The sequence below is a fragment of the Nicotiana tomentosiformis genome, chromosome 3 (assembly GCF_000390325.3).
Source record: "Nicotiana tomentosiformis chromosome 3, ASM39032v3, whole genome shotgun sequence".
Taxonomy (NCBI): Eukaryota; Viridiplantae; Streptophyta; class Magnoliopsida; order Solanales; family Solanaceae; genus Nicotiana; species Nicotiana tomentosiformis.
In genome coordinates, this window is record NC_090814.1 from 16,416,010 (window position 1) to 16,432,059 (window position 16,050).

The following is a 16,050-nucleotide window of genomic DNA, read 5'->3' on the forward strand; positions in this document are numbered from 1 at the left end:
TGACTAGAAATGGAGCACCACTCCAATAAATGGGTTTGTCAGATTTTTTTTCCTTCAATGGTGAAGGCGCGCCACATAAGCGACCCTTCTTCTTGTAATATTAACGCCCCCAAATAGACGATACATTAAGTGTAATTTGTGAAAAAGACGCGTTGAGCAATTGCACCTTTAATGTAAATTTTAAAATCAACTGAATATGCAATTAAATGACGCGCCTTTCTTATATTTTGTATTTACACAGAAGGCTCAATAGGGTGACGTGCCTTCAATTGAATTAAAAATTCTGACACCGATTTGACTTCTGACGCTACCGTTTTACGGAAGACTCATTGTCATATTGCGCCTTTGTGAAAAATGAAAGGTTTGCATATTAAATGTGCCTTTTGTTGAAAACAAATGCTAGAATACATGCATTTGGATTCTATATAAGTCGATGTTATTTCATGATGTGTATGGTGTGTTTGAATATACCGAAGTATGTTAAAAGGTTAGTATTATTTTCATAGTTTGTACTTTGTAATCTAATTGTCAAATATTGATATTATTTATTGATTATAATTGCTACTTTATGTAGGTTTTAAAATGTTAACTGATCAGCGTGTAAGGGTTGCGATGTACTAGGAATGTGACATAATTTATGAAACCGACACAGTTAGATATAGTTGTGGTGCCCGTGCCATTGTGAAACCTTCGTTGAATGTTAAGTATGAGTGGCTATTTAGGAACTTGCATATTAAGATGAAAATCAAGCCTAACGAGGTAACGCTTGTTATCTCTCGTAGGTGGTCACATGGTACTGCTTGATATATATAGAAATTCCTATTGTTGATAGTGAGTCATTATAAAAAATTTTGAGGGCACCTGATAGATTAAGACAAATGATAAATTTTGATGTGCTTGAGATGTTTATTAAAACTGAATTATTGGAGGTTGTTGAGCCTACAAATATTTTTCGCGAGTCATCTTCTTTCTAATGTCCGACTTTTAATCTTAATGAGCTTCCATCCAAAGCCTATGTGCCATGTACTGATTCCACTGGGTAGTTATTCAGAATTTAATAGTTTTATAAGGTTGTTATTACAAAGTACAGTACCAGAAATTAAACCAACATTTAGTAGCTATGGACATGGTTGTACTAGTTTTGGCACACCATTTTCCACTGAAACTTATCATTATCATAGTTTTAGAGACGGAGCAGGAACCAACAATGCAACCAACAAACTTGATAATAATGAAATCTCACAGGTTCTAATAATTTCAGATATACAGGCTCATGTTGAAGTTGATGCTCATGTCGATGAAGGGGGTGATGATTCCGACGGTGACGCCCCAAATGACGCATATGAGTTAGATGAGGTTGATGACTCTGGTTCTGTACAAAATGTTAACGATGATAGCCAACCACAAGTTGATGATGTACAACACACACAACCATTTCATAGGGAGAATATTCTATTTTTATATGATACTCAGGGGCGTCCATAGGTGTTTGCATCTACCCGTGAATTAGAAGGTGTTCGTTGCAAAATTTGGATGGATGATAATGCAACTGCTCTTGAGTCTGAAATGTTGTTATCCACCAAAGAGAGACTGAAAACTGCTGTGAAACTATGAAGTTTGTGGGCAAATAGGGAGTTTAAGGCATGTGAAGCCAAAAAGAATTATTGGACCGTTCATTGTAGGGGGTGGGAATCCGGATGCAAATGGATGCTCAGAGGCAAGAAAACTCAAATCAATTTATGGACAATTGGAAAATATTATGGCATGCACATCTGTCTGATGGGTGTAATCCCAGAGGATCATTATAACTTGGATACTAACCTTATTGCTTCTTTGTTATTATCTTATGTTAGGAACAATCCTCAGTTCAAGCTTAAAGAGGTGCAGACTACAGTTAAGGTTGCAGTTTCACACACTCCGTCGTACAAAAATGCTTGGCTCGGTCGGAGGCGTGCATTCAAGATAATATATGGTGACTTTGATGAGTCATTTGCCCAGCGTCCTATGTATATGAATGCACTCAAGCATTTTAATCCAGGAACGGTGGTGGAATGGGTACATGCAGATCGGTCAACGGCGGAGATAAATATCTTTAAGTATATTTTTGGGGCATTTAAACTTTGTATTAAAGGATTTAAGAGTTGCAAACCTGTTATATCCATTGATGGCACTCACATTTATGGAAAGTACGACTTAAAGATGTTAATTATTATGACTGCAAATGCAAATGGACAGATATTCTCATTAGCATTTGCAATTATCGATAAGGAGTCGAAAGATGCTTGGTCGTGGTTCTTGTCATGTCTTGCAGTGCATGTTGTAAAAGGTCGCAGGGAAGTTACATACATACAGATCGGGCTCTTGGAATTATTCGAAGTTTTGAGGAGCTCGTCCAGCTGCATGAGCCGAATGCATATCATCGATTATGTCAGGCATTTAAAGAGCAATTTCAACTCAAAGTTTTCGAACAAGGGGTTAGAGGGAATGATGTGGCATGCAGCTATCCAACACCAAGAACGCAAATTTAAAAGTGCTATGTGTAAACACGGAAAATCGGATAGAGTTAAATTTGTAAGTAATTCTAAGGATACGTAATATATCTTGACACAAATCGTATAGATAAATAGGAATATCTATATTCTTGACTATATGAGCGAAAGATAAAGCAGCGAGAAAGAAGAATGAATGAACTAGATAAGATAAAAACAAAATGAGCTCAAGGGGTTGATCTTTCAATATGAGAAGTAGACTTTTGTTACAATGTGTCCATACTTCATGCTTACAACAATCATCCTCTTTATAGTATAGGGATCCTACTTTGGATTTAATAAAAAATACATAATGGGGAACCCATGATGAAATTAGCTTTTTTCTAATTTTCGTCGGGATTCTCTCTCCTAGTGCGATTGCAACGGCTCTTGTCTGTGAGCTCGATACTGACTCGAGCTCGGCAGTGACTCGAGGGCCCTACGAACCAAAGTTGCTCGATTCATGTTGGCTGAAGACGGAACATTATACAGAAGGACGTTTGATGGACCATTGGCAGTATGCTTGGGACCAGGAGACACTGATTATGTTTTACGAGAGGTCCATGAAGGCACTTGTGGGAACCACTCCGGCGCCGAACCACTGATTCACAAAATCATCAGAGCAGGATATTAGTGGGATAGCCTGGAAAAGGACACTAAGGAGTTTGTTCGAAGATGTGATAAATGTCAAAGGTTTGCACCGATGATCCATCAACCCGGAGAACAACTTCATTCAGTTCTATCCCTGTGGTCATTCATGAAATGGGGGACGGATATCGTTGGCCCTCTACCATCGGTCCCAGGTAAAGCTAAGTTTATTTTAGTTATGACTAACTATTTCTCTAAATGGGTTGAAGCACAGGCGTTCGAGAAAGTAAGAGAAAAAAAGGTTATAGATTTCATCTGGGATCACATCATGTGTCGATTTGGGATACCCACAGAAATGGCATGCGACAATGGTAAGCAATTTATCGGCAGTAAAGTAACAAAATTTCTCGAAGACCATAAAATAAAAAGGATATTATCGACACTGTATCACCCCAGTGGGAACGGACAAGCCGAATCAACGAACAAGACTATCATCCAAAACCTGAAGAAAATGTTGAATGAAGCCAAAGGGAAATGAAGAGAAATTCTGCCCGAAGTCCTATGGGCATATCGAATAACATCGAAGTCCAGTACAGGAGCAACTCCGTTTTTCTTAGTGTACGGTTCCGAAGCCTTAATTCCAGTCGAAGTCAGAGAACCCAACGCAAGGTTTCAACATACATTGGTGGAATCAAACCATGAAACAATGAATACTAGCCTCGAATTACTAGATGAAAAACGAGAAGTGACACTTGTTCGAATGGCTGCACAAAAGCAACAAATCGAAAGGTACTACAATAGAAGAACCAACCTCCGCCACTTCAGGATCGGGAACTTAGTCCTAAGGAAGGTCACCATCAATACTCAAGATCCTAATGAAGGGAAGCTCGGCCCAAATTGGGAAGGACCCTATCAAGTCCTTGATATAGTCGGAAAGGGGTCTTATAAACTCGGAACGATGGATGGCAAACCATTATCGAACAATTGTAACATATCACTTCTCAAACGATATTATTGTTAAGGTATGATTCTCTCTCTTCTTTCGTCCATATAAACATATTCGACGCTAACTCATTGTAGGAGTTCGACCAAAGACATCGAGACCTCAGGTTTTAAAGTACACACTCTTTTTTCCTTAGATCGGTTTTTATCCCAAATGGGTTTTTTCCGGCGAGGTTTTTAACGAGGCAATAACCATGTGCTACCTGAGGACACTTCAATAGTATCCGAGTCTTCTTTACGATCAACCTCAAATACTGGATGGCTTTACCCGTCAAGTAAATCGAGTTCAGTACAAAATAGTTTTTTATATAAAATTATTGTCAAGCAGTGTCACGATAGGGAAGAAAAGTGTAAGGGCTAAATGTTCAAAACGAACCATGTCCCCATAGTTTCGCTCGAGCCCGAGCACATGTATGATGACTTATAAAGGGAAACTTTGTCTTTACCGATACCTCGTATTTTGAAAGGTTCATGCTACTTCATGACTCAAATAAGCCTACGGGCTATCTTACTTCGAGTTCGAGCAATCACTCACTCGACCATTAAGCCTACGGGCTACCTTACTTCGAGTTTGAGCAATCACTCAATCGACCATTAAGCCTACGGGCTATCTTACTTCGAGTTCGAGTAATCACTCACTCGACTTCGAGTTCAAGCAAATACTCACTCAGTTATAAAGGCTACAAATTCCGAGCTCAATCAAAATTTCATAAAAACTCAAATTTATGAACATTTTCATAAGGCACGAGAAAACAAAATCTTCACTAGGCAGAAGAATGAAAAAAGAGACAAGCTCAAAAAATAAAAAACCTTTATATACACGATGATATTTACAAAACGACCGATCAGGGCCTTACACAAAAATATATTTAAAAAAAACAAATTATCTACGGGAGCAGTCTTTTCTCCATCGGGCTCCTCCCCACTCTGAGACCCACTCTTGCTCATGTCATCATCGCCGTCATCATCATCGTCATCATCATCGAAGGCCAAAGCCCCATCATCAGCTTCAAGCTCTCTTGCCTTTGTTATCTCTTCGAAAAGATCGAAGCCCCGATCATGAATCTCCTCGAGGGTTTCCCTCCGAGATTGGCATTTGGAAAATTCGGCGATCCAATGTGCTCGAGTTCAAGCAGTATCGGCAACCTCTCTCGCATGTGACTGAGCGGCTTCAGCATCAGCCCGATACACAGCCACAAATGCGTCTGCATCCTCCGTTTCCTTTGCTTGAACCAAGCTTTTTTTCTTCAAGTTTTGAAGTTGACTTTCAGCCGATGACAATCGGCTCGAGCAACCACTTTCTCAGCAGTAAAGTGTCCATATTTCCTTTCCATTTCAAGGACTCCACCTTTATCACATCGACCTCCTCACGGAGTTTCCCAATCAACTCAAGCTTTTGCTGCAGGTGTGAGACCGAAAGATTAGCCATCGTTACAGTATCGAGCCCATAGGCATTTAATAGTATCATTACCTGCTCGGACAGATCGGTTTGATCTTGGTGAGCTTTAGTCAACTTAGCTCGGAGGTCCTTGATTTCCTCCCCCCTTTGCCCTAAGAGGAGTTTGAGGGCATTCCTCTCCTCCGTAACCCGTTGGAGGTCGACCTTGTATCGACGTAACTCAGCTCGGGATTGAGAACATGCTTCTCGATGAGCTTCCACGGCCTACGAGGGAAGAAGAAACGAAGTGAGAAAAGAAAAACAGACATAAGAGATAATACCAACAAAATAATTTAAGACTTACCTGATTCAAAGCCTGATGCACTCCATGATAAATATCGGATGCATCACTACTACCGGCAGCATCCTCGACACCGTTAAATAGACCACAAAAGGAATCATCTCCCTCATGAGGCCTTTCTAGTTCAAAGGCCCCCAAAGCTTGGGCTTCCCGAATCGCCCCTTCAGAAAAAGTAGGAAAGGTTGGCAAACCTTCGATTGCTACTGCCCCAAGTAAGTTACTTGGGGCGTTCTCTTCGGTTCGAAGAGATTCAGGGACAGCCCCTTCAAATACATTCCCCATCTGTTGTCTTCGATGGGAAACGTCCTCGACCTCCATCGACTCAGGGACTCTGCCCAAATCTTTCTCCGATATGTCCTCAGTTCGAGGCGGAGCCGTAAAAACCACCATCGATCCAGCTACTTGTGGAGCATCGACGGTTTTCTTCGCTCAGGCCACAGCTCACCTTCTTCTTCCTCATCTTAATCTCTTAGGTGCTGAACCGATTCTAAGGTCCAAGGGATGATATTCTTCTTCGACTTATGAGTCGTCTTTGTCTTTGGTTTTGGATTTTCAGAAGTAGAGGCCCTTTTTCTCTTATTCCCCTTCGCCGGTTTGGAAACCGGGACCGAGGTCTCTTCCTCGCCAGGCAGGGGGCCTCAAAATTGCGTCTCTGCCCAGGCCTACACACAAGAAAATCGGTTGAGTATAAGGAAAATATTTCGTTCGAACTCCAAAAGACATGAGAAATAGGCTTACCATGATTTTTTGCCTCTCATCGGCCTTTTTCCAGATCACGCCACGAGCGTTCGACGTATGTGGAGTTCAAAGCTAGAGCTTGTGCCCAGCTCTTAAGGTAGGGAACAACACCGGGCATCTAAGGAACCGCTGCATCACGAAAGAGATATCGACAAGAAAAGAAACAAAGAGACAAGGCGAAATGGAATAAAATAGTAAAATCACACTCACGATTCATATTCCACTCTTCGGGGAATGACATCTTTTCAGCTGGGATCAGGTCCGAAGTCTTCACTCGAACGAACCTGCTCATCCAACCTAGATCCCTGTCCTCGTCTATGCTCGAGAACAATACCTGATTCAAAGCCTGATGCACTCCATGAAACATATCTAATGCATCACTACTACCGGCAGCATCCTCGATATCGGTAAATAGACCACAAAAGGGATCATCTCCCTTATGAGGCCTTTCTAGTTCGAAGGCCCTCAAAGCTTGGGCTTCCCGAATCGCCCCTTTAGAAAAAGTAGGAAAGGTGGGCAAACCTTCGATTGCTACTGCCCCAAGTAAGTTACTTGGGGCATTCTCTTCGGTTCGAAGAGATTCAGGGACAGCCCCTTCAAATACATTCCCCATCTGTTGTCTTCGATGGGAAACATCCTCGACCTCTATCGACTCAGGGACTCTGCCCAAATCTTTCTCCGATATGTCCTCAGTTCGAGGCGGAGCCGTAAAAACCACCATCGATCCAGCTACTTGTGGAGCATCGACGGTTTTCTTCACTCAGGCCACAGCTCACCTTCTTCTTCCTCATCTTAATCTCTTAGGTGCTGAACCGATTCTAAGGTCCAAGGGATGATATTCTTCTTCAACTTATGAGTCGACCTTGCCTTCGGTTTTGGATTTTCAGAAGTAGAAGCCCTTTTTCTCTTATTCCCCTTCGCTAGTTTGGAAATCGGGACCGAGGTTTCTTCCTCACCGGGCAAGGGCCTCAAAATTGCGTCTCTGCCCAGGCCTACACACAAGAAAATCGGTTGAGTATAAGGAAAATATTTCGTTCGAACTCCCAAAGACATGAGAAATAGACTTACCATGATTTTTTGCCTCTCATTGCCTTTTTCCAGATCACGCCACGAGCGTTCGGCATATGTGGAGTTCAAAGCTAGAGCTTGTGCCCAGCTCTTAAGGTAGGGAACAACACCGGGCATCTAAGGAACTGCTGCATCACGAAAGAGATATCGACAAGAAAAGAAACAAAGAGACAAGGCGATATGGAATAAAATAGTAAAATCACACTCACGATTCATATTCCACTCTTCGGGGAACGACATCTTTTCAGCTGGGATCAGGTCCGAAGTCTTCACTCGAACGAACCTGCTCATCCAACCTAGATCCTTGTCCTCGTCTATGCTCGAGAACAATACCTTGGTAGCCCGGCATTGCGGTTTTATTAATCCGCCTCGAAAGAGGCGGGGACTATACAATATAATAAGATGATCAAGGGTGAAAGGCATCCCCTCGATCTTATTTGCAAATAAACGGATCAGAATAACGATCCGCCAAAAGGAAGGATGAATCTAGCCTAGAGTTATTCGGTATTGATGACAAAAGTCGATGATAACAAGGTCGAAAGGTCCTAACGTAAATGGGTAGGTATACACACTTAAGAACCCTTCCACGTGGGTGGTAATATCTTTGTCGGAAGCCGGAATCACCACTTCTTTATTGTCCCAGTTGCAATCTGTCTTCAACTATGCAAGTTGCTTTTTGGGTATCGAGCATAAATATCTCGATACCAGTTCACACCGATCGGGAACCAATGTTCCTTTGTCGAGCTTGAAATTAGAGGTGAGAAGACATGTTTTGGGAACATACTCCTCTGGTCGTGGCTCCACCGGTATTTTATCGGCGGCGGACTGTGAAGAAGAGGCCTCTTCTTTTCGAGGAACGGTTTTTGATGTTTTTACCATTTTCTTTGAATTTAGAAGAAAAAAATAAAGAAGATATGGTGTTTCAAAGAAAGATGTTGTAGTGAAAACCACAGAAGGAAAGTTTCACACTCAAACGAATTCAGAAAGTATGAGAGAATGCTTAAAAAAATTTGAGATCAAAGAATGTAAAAGTGATTAATGGTAGAAAAAAGGGATATTTATAGGCTAAGCGGTGGCGGTTCAATATCGGTAAATTTCGACCATCGTCTGACACACATTAAAATGCCTCAGTAAACGGAGCTGACGGGACAGCTATCACGTACATCACGATCGAACTCGACACAAACGTCAGTGTATATTTAATTGTACCGTTGGAAAATCATATCGTTTCCCGTTACATCCTTCCCGAGAAACGAGGGGACTATCTGTATACAGTCAAAACCGATTAGTCCGTCGTACGGACTAATCAAGATAATAATACATCGATCAAGGGGTATTTGCCTAATGTTAGGTCGAGGTCCGAAGCAAGGACGTCAAGCTTCAAGCTCTAAAGATTGATTAATGACAAGCTCGGTATTATTATCGAGCTCATATCCAAATCGAACTACGAGGCGAAGTGAAATTGTCGAAGATGCATAGACCGACCAACACCAACCCCGAATATCCAGACCCCGAGTTAGAATAGAGCTCGAGTCAAGGCCAGAGGCTCGAGTCACTACCGAGCTCGAGTCAGTATTGAGCTGACAGACAAGAGTCATTGCAACCGCACTAGGGGAGAGAATCCCGGCGGAAATTAGGGAAAAGCTAATTTCATCATGGGTTCCCCACTATGTATTTTGTATTATATCCAAAGGAGGATCCCTCTACTATAAAGAGGATAATTGTTGCAAGCATGAATCATGGACACATTGTAACAAAAGACTACTTCTCATATTGAAATATCAACCCCTTGAGCTCATTTTATTTTTATCTTATCTAGTTCATTCATTCTTATTTCTCGTTGCTTCATCTTTCGCTCATATAGTCAAGAATATATGTATTCCTATTTATCTATATGATTTGTGTTAAGATATATCATGTATCCTTAGAACTACTTACAAATTCAACTCTATCCGATTTTTTGGGTAAATAGTTTGGCGCCCACCGAGGGGCTAAGGATAACAGTGGTTGTTTGATTCAAATCTGCAACACACACCAGTTTACGCTCGTCTTTTGAGAATGTCTTTGACTTCAAATTAGCAATGAAAAACCCTCGATTAATGCTTTACCTACCGACATCGAAGTTGGCCAAGATGAAACCAACAACTTGATGCCCAGGGCCGGAAGGCCGCTTATCGATGTCATTGAAGCTCGAGTCAAAGTGCCTGAAGCTCGAGTCGAAGTACCGCTAGACGTCAATTCACATGTGGCCTTTGAGGCAAACCAGAGTTCTGAACCTAAAAATAGCATTCATGGCGGTACTTGATCTGCATCTCGAGACACCCATAACGTTGAGGAGAACGGAGTCAACTTACGTATGATCTTTGAAATGTTGCAAGCCCAGCAGGTAGCAATAGCTCAGTTGCAAAGCCAAACCCAGCTACCGAGCAGACCTGAGCCCAGTCCACCTCGAGAAATTGCCCGCCAAACGGAGCCAGCCGTAGTAAGGTCAAACAAGCAAGAATCAGGGACTACTCCCAAAATTGCTAAAATACTTAAGGAGATCACAAAGCGAATCGAAGTCAACGATAAAAAGGTAGAAATATATAATTCCAGGGTCAATCAAATCTCGGGGGCTTCACCGATGATAAAAGGGTTGGATTCCAAACAATTCCTACAAAAGCCTTTTCCCTCGAATGCAGCCCCAAAACCAATCCCCAAAAATTTCCGTATGCCCGAAATCCCAAAATATAACTGTACGACCGACCCAACGAACATGTCATCTCTTACACATGTGCCATCAAGGGTAACGATTTGGAAGACGATGAAATCGAATTCGTGTTGTTGAAAACATTCGGAGAGACCATCTCAAAGGGGGCAATGATTTGGTATCATAACCTGCCACCAAATTCCATCGATTCATTTGCCATGTTAGCGGAATCATTTGTAAAGGCACACGCCGGTGCCATAAAGGTTGCAACAAGGAAATCGGACCTTTTCAAAGTAAAACAAAGGGATAATGAAATGCTGAGGGAGTTTGTGTCCCGATTTCAAATAAAATGCATGGAATTGCCACCGGTCACACACGATTGGGCCGTCCAAGATTTGACCCAAGGGTTGAACAAGTAAAGTTTGATAGCATCATGTCGACTGAAACAAAATTTGATCGAGTATCCAGCAATAACTTGGGCAAATGTGCACAAGCGATATCAATCAAAAATCAGAGTCGAAGACGATCAATTACGACTCCTTACGGATCCGCACATCCAAACAGATTGGCTATTAAAAACCAGAGGGACATCGACAGAGAAATGAGGTCGAACAGAGACCGATATCAACCATACGTCGCAGATCGAATAAACAACGATTCAATACGCAATGCCGCCCAGAACAATCGAATGAGTGATCGAAGACAGAATTCTCGGGGACTTGTGAGCAAGAATGTCTTTGACAAATATGCCGATCATAGAGAGGCACCTCGGTTATCAGAGTATAACTTCAGCGTCGATGCATCGAGCATTCTATTGGCAATCGAAAGAATCAAAGATACTAGGTGGCCCGGACCCATGCAAACCAATCCTTCCCAAAGAGACCCAAATTCTATGTGCAAATATCATGGTACGCATGGCCACAAGACCTAGGATTGCAGACAATTAAGGGAGGAGGTAGCCCGTCTATTCAATGAGGGCTACCTTCGAGAGTTCCTCAGCGATCGAGCCAAGAATCACTTCAGAGAAAGGGACTCCGACGGAAAATATAAACAAGAGGAACCTCAACATATCATTCATATGATCATTGGTGGGGTCGACACTCCATAGAGACCCACACTCAAACGCATTAAGGTATCGGCCAAAGGAGAAAAACGAACCCGAGATTATGTGCCCGAAGGCACTTTATCGTTCGAAAACAAAGAAGCAGAAGGCATTTCTCAGCACCACAACGACGCTCTGGTAATTTCTATCCTTTTAAATAAAGTTCAAGTTAAGCGTGTTTTAGTGGATCTAGGTAGCTCTGCGAATATCATCCGATCACGGGTCGTGGAGCAACTCGGTCTACAGAATCAAGTAGTGCCCGCAGCTCGGGTCTTAAACGGCTTCAACATAGCCAGTGAAACGACTAAAGGAGAGATTATTCTACCAGTGAATGTGGCCGGAACCATCCAAAATACAAAGTTCCATGTAATCGAAAGCGACATGAGGTAAAATGCCCTACTCGAAAGGCCTTGGATCTACAACATGAGGGCAATGCCTTCGACTCTCCATCAAGTAATGAAATTCCCAACGTCGGACGACATGAAAACAGTGTACGGGGAGCAACATGCGGTGAAAGAAATGTTTGCAGTCGATGAGGTAACACCGATATCAAAATTATCAACCTCGGAAAGATCGAGCATTAAAAATAGGCGAGAGGCCAAATAGCAATCACAACCGCCAGTCTCGACCAAATTGGTGAAGCAGGAGACAGAAGATGACGAGGAAAGTTTCCTGACCCCTTGAACTTTTATCGTCCCCGAAGATTCTGACCCTACCAAATCAACGGTCGAAGAACTAGAACAGGTTATATTAATCGAACATCTGCCAGAAAGAAAGGTATACTTAGGAACGGGATTGACCCCCGAACTCAGGAAAAGACTTACTCAATTTCTTATTGATAACATAGAATTCTTTGCTTGGTCCCATTTAGACATGACAGGAATCCCATCGTCGATAACAATGCACCGGCTGAGCTTGGACCCTAGGTTCAGACCAGTGAAGCAAAAAAAAAGACCTCGGTCCGAGTTAAAGCACGCATTCGTGAAGGACGAGATAAGTAAACTTCTCAAAATAGGGTCGATTCGGGAAGTAAAATATCCTGAATGGTTAGCTAATGTAGTTGTAGTCCCTAAAAAAGGGAACAAACTTAGAATATGTGTAGACTATAAAGATCTAAACAAGGCATGCCCCAAATATTCTTTTCCACTGCCTAACATCGATTGCATGATCGATGCCACAGTCGGCCACGAGATCCTTACCTTTCTCGATGCCTATTCCGGGTACAATCAAATTCGAATGAACCCGGAGGACCAAGAAAAGACTTCGTTTATCACCAAGGATGGAACATATTGTTATAATGTAATGCCCTTCGGGGTAAAAAATGCAAGAGCTACTTACCAACGCCTAGTGAATAAAATGTTCGAAAAACAAATAGGTGAATCAATGGAAGTTTATATTGATGACATGCTAGTTAAGTCCCTATGCGCAAAGGACCATTTAACCCATTTGCATGAAACATTCGAGATTTTAAGGAAATACAACATGAAGCTCAACACCAAGAAATGTACTTTCGGGGTCGGTTCGGGCAAATTCCTTGGCTTCATGGTATCAAATCGGGGAATCGAGATCAACCCCGATAAAATCAAGGCCATCGAAGACATCACCATCATGGACAGTGTAAAAGCAGTGCAGAAGCTGACCGGACGGATATCTGGCTTAGGCCGATTCATTTCGAGGTTGTCGGATCGAAGCCACGGATTCTTATCTCTACTCAAAAATAGGAACAATTTCGCCTGGACCCCGGAATGCCAACAAGAATTAGAACAATTGAAACGATACCTGTCGAGTCCGCCACTACTTCACACTCTAAAGACAGATGAGAAACTTTACTTATACTTGGCCGTATCAGAAATTACGGTAAGTGGCATCCTAGTTCGAGAAGATCAAGGTACACAATTTCCCATTTATTATGTAAGTCGGACCTTAGGAGAAGCAGAGACTAGATATCCACACTTAGAGAAATTGGCACTTGCATTGATAAGCGCTTCTAGGAAATTAAGACCATACTTCCAATGTCACCCCATATGCGTGTTGACAACTTACCAACTTCGTAATATTTAATACAAGCCCGAACTATCGAGCCGAATGGCCAAATAGGCCATCTAACTCAGCGGGTACGATATCGAATATCAACCCCGTACGGCCATCAAGTCCCAAATTTTAGTGGACTTCGTGGCCGATTTCACGCGAACCCTCGTACCCGAAGTTGAAAAAGAACTCTTGTTAAAATCAAGTACATCATCGGGGATTTGGACCCTCTTCACAGATGGTGCTTCGAATGTGAAGGGGTCCGGGCTTGGCATCGTGTTGAAACCCCCCACGTGTGGCATTATTAGGCAATCTATCAAAACTTCTAGGTTAACTAACAATGAGGCCGAGTACGAGGCCATGATCGCAGGTCTCGAGCTAGCCAAAAGCCTGGGAGGAGAAGTCATTGAAGCCAAATATGACTGTTTACTGGTAGTGAACCAAGTAAACAAAACCTTCAAAGTTCGAGAAGATAGAATAAAAAGGTATTTAGACAAATTACAGGTAACTTTGCACCATTTTAAGGAATGGACTTTACAATATGTGCCTCGAGAACAAAACAGTGAGGCCGATGCACTCGCAAATTTGGGGTCATCGGTCGCGGAAGGTGAGATCGACTCAGGGACTGTCGTTCAACTCTCGGGGTCTGTAATGGAAGAGGGGCATGCCGAGATAAATTCCACAAGCTTAACGTGGGATTGGAGAAATAAGTATATTGAATATTTGGGAAACGGAAAATTCCCATCGAACCCAAAAAAATCAAGGGCCCTACGAACCAAAGTTGTTCGATTCACGTTGGCTGAAGACGGAACATTATACAGAAGGACATTCGATAGACCATTGGCAGTATGCTTGGGACTAGGAAACACTGATTATGTTTTACGAGAGGTCCATGAAGGCACTTGTGGGAACTACTCCGGCGCCGATCCACTGATTCACAAAATCATCAGAATAGGATATTACTAGGATAGCCTGGAAAAGGACACTAAGGAGTTTGTTCGAAGATGTGATAAATGTCAAAGGTTTGCACCGATGATCCATCAACTCGGAGAACAACTTCATTCAGTTATATCCCCGTGGCCATTCATGAAATGGGGGATGGATATCGTCGGCCCTCTACCATTGGCCCCAGGTAAAGCTAAGTTCATTTTATTTATGACTGACTATTTCTTTAAATAGGTTGAAGCACAGGCGTTCGAGAAAGTAAGAGAAATAAAGGTTATAGATTTCATCTAGGATCACGTCATGTGTCGATTTGGGATACCCGCAGAAATATCATACGACAAGGGTAAGCAATTTATTGGCAGTAAAGTAACAAAATTTCTCGAAGACCATAAAATAAAAAGGATATTATCAACACCATATCACCCCAGTGGGAACGGACAAGCCGAATCAACGAACAAGACTATCATCTAAAACCTGAAGAAAAGGTTGAATGAAGCCAAAGGGAAATAGAGAGAAATTCTGCCTGAAGTCCTATGGGCATATCGAATAACATCAAAGTCCAGTACAGGAGCAACTCAATTTTCCTTAGTGTACGGTTCCGAAGCCTTAATTCCAGTCGGAGAACCCAACGCAAGGTTTTGACATACATCAGTGGAATTGAACCATAAGACAACGAATACTAGCCTCGAATTACTAGATGAAAAACGAGAAACGGTACTTGTTTGAATAGCTACACAAAAGCAACAAATCAAATGGTAATACAATAGAATAACCAACCTCCGCCTCTTCAGGATCGGGAACTTAGTCCTAAGGAAGGTCACCGTAAATACTCAAGATCCTAATGAAGGGAAGCTCGGCCCAAATTGGGAAGGACCCTATCAAGTCCTCGATATAGTCGGAAAGGGGTCTTATAAACTCGGAACGATGGATGGCAAACCATTATCGAACAATTGGAACATATCACTTCTCAAATGATATTGTTAAGGTATGATTCTCTCTCTTCTTTCATCCATATATACATATTCGATGCTAACTCATTGCAGGAGTTCGACCAAAGACATCGAGACCTCAGGTTTTAAAGTACGCGCTCTTTTTTCCTTAGATCGGCTTTTATCCCAAATGGGTTTTTTTACGGCGAGGTTTTTAATGAGGCAACAACCATATGCTACCTGAGGACAGTTCAATAGTATCCGAGGCTTCTTTACGATCAACCTCAAATACTGTATGGCTTTACCCGTCAAGTAAATCAAGTTCAGTACAAAATAGTTTTTTATATAAAATTAATGTCAAGCAGTGTCACGATAGGGAAGAAAAGTGTAAGGGCCAAATGTTCAAAACGAACCATGTCCGCATAGTTTCGCTCGAGCCCGAGCACATGTATGATGAATTATAAAGGAAAACTTTATCTTTACCGATACCTCATATTTTGAAAGGTTCATGATACTTCATGACGCAAATAAGACTACGGGATATCTTACTTCGAGTTCGAGCAATCACTCACTCGACCATTAATCCTACGGTCTATCTTACTTCGAGTTTGAGTAATCACTCAATCGACCATTAAGTCTATGGGCTATATTACTTCAAGTTCGAGTAATCACTCACTCGACCATTAAGCCTACG

General features: G+C 42.1%; 1 protein-coding gene across 1 annotated transcript; it reads left to right on the forward strand.

Annotated features, from left to right (window-relative positions):
* The first annotated feature begins 1,779 nt into the window (after nt 1-1,779).
* Nucleotides 1,780-2,595, forward strand: LOC104101443 (uncharacterized). Its single transcript, XM_009608885.1, has one exon. It carries the CDS (start codon nt 1,780-1,782, stop codon nt 2,593-2,595), a length of 816 nt encoding a protein of 271 aa, XP_009607180.1.
* The last annotated feature ends 13,455 nt before the right edge of the window (nt 2,596-16,050 follow it).

Excerpts from the sequence above, each read along its gene's own strand:
- LOC104101443 (XM_009608885.1), top strand. The coding sequence starts at position 1,780 with ATGGGTGTAATCCCAGAGGATCATTATAACTTGGATACTAACCTTATT.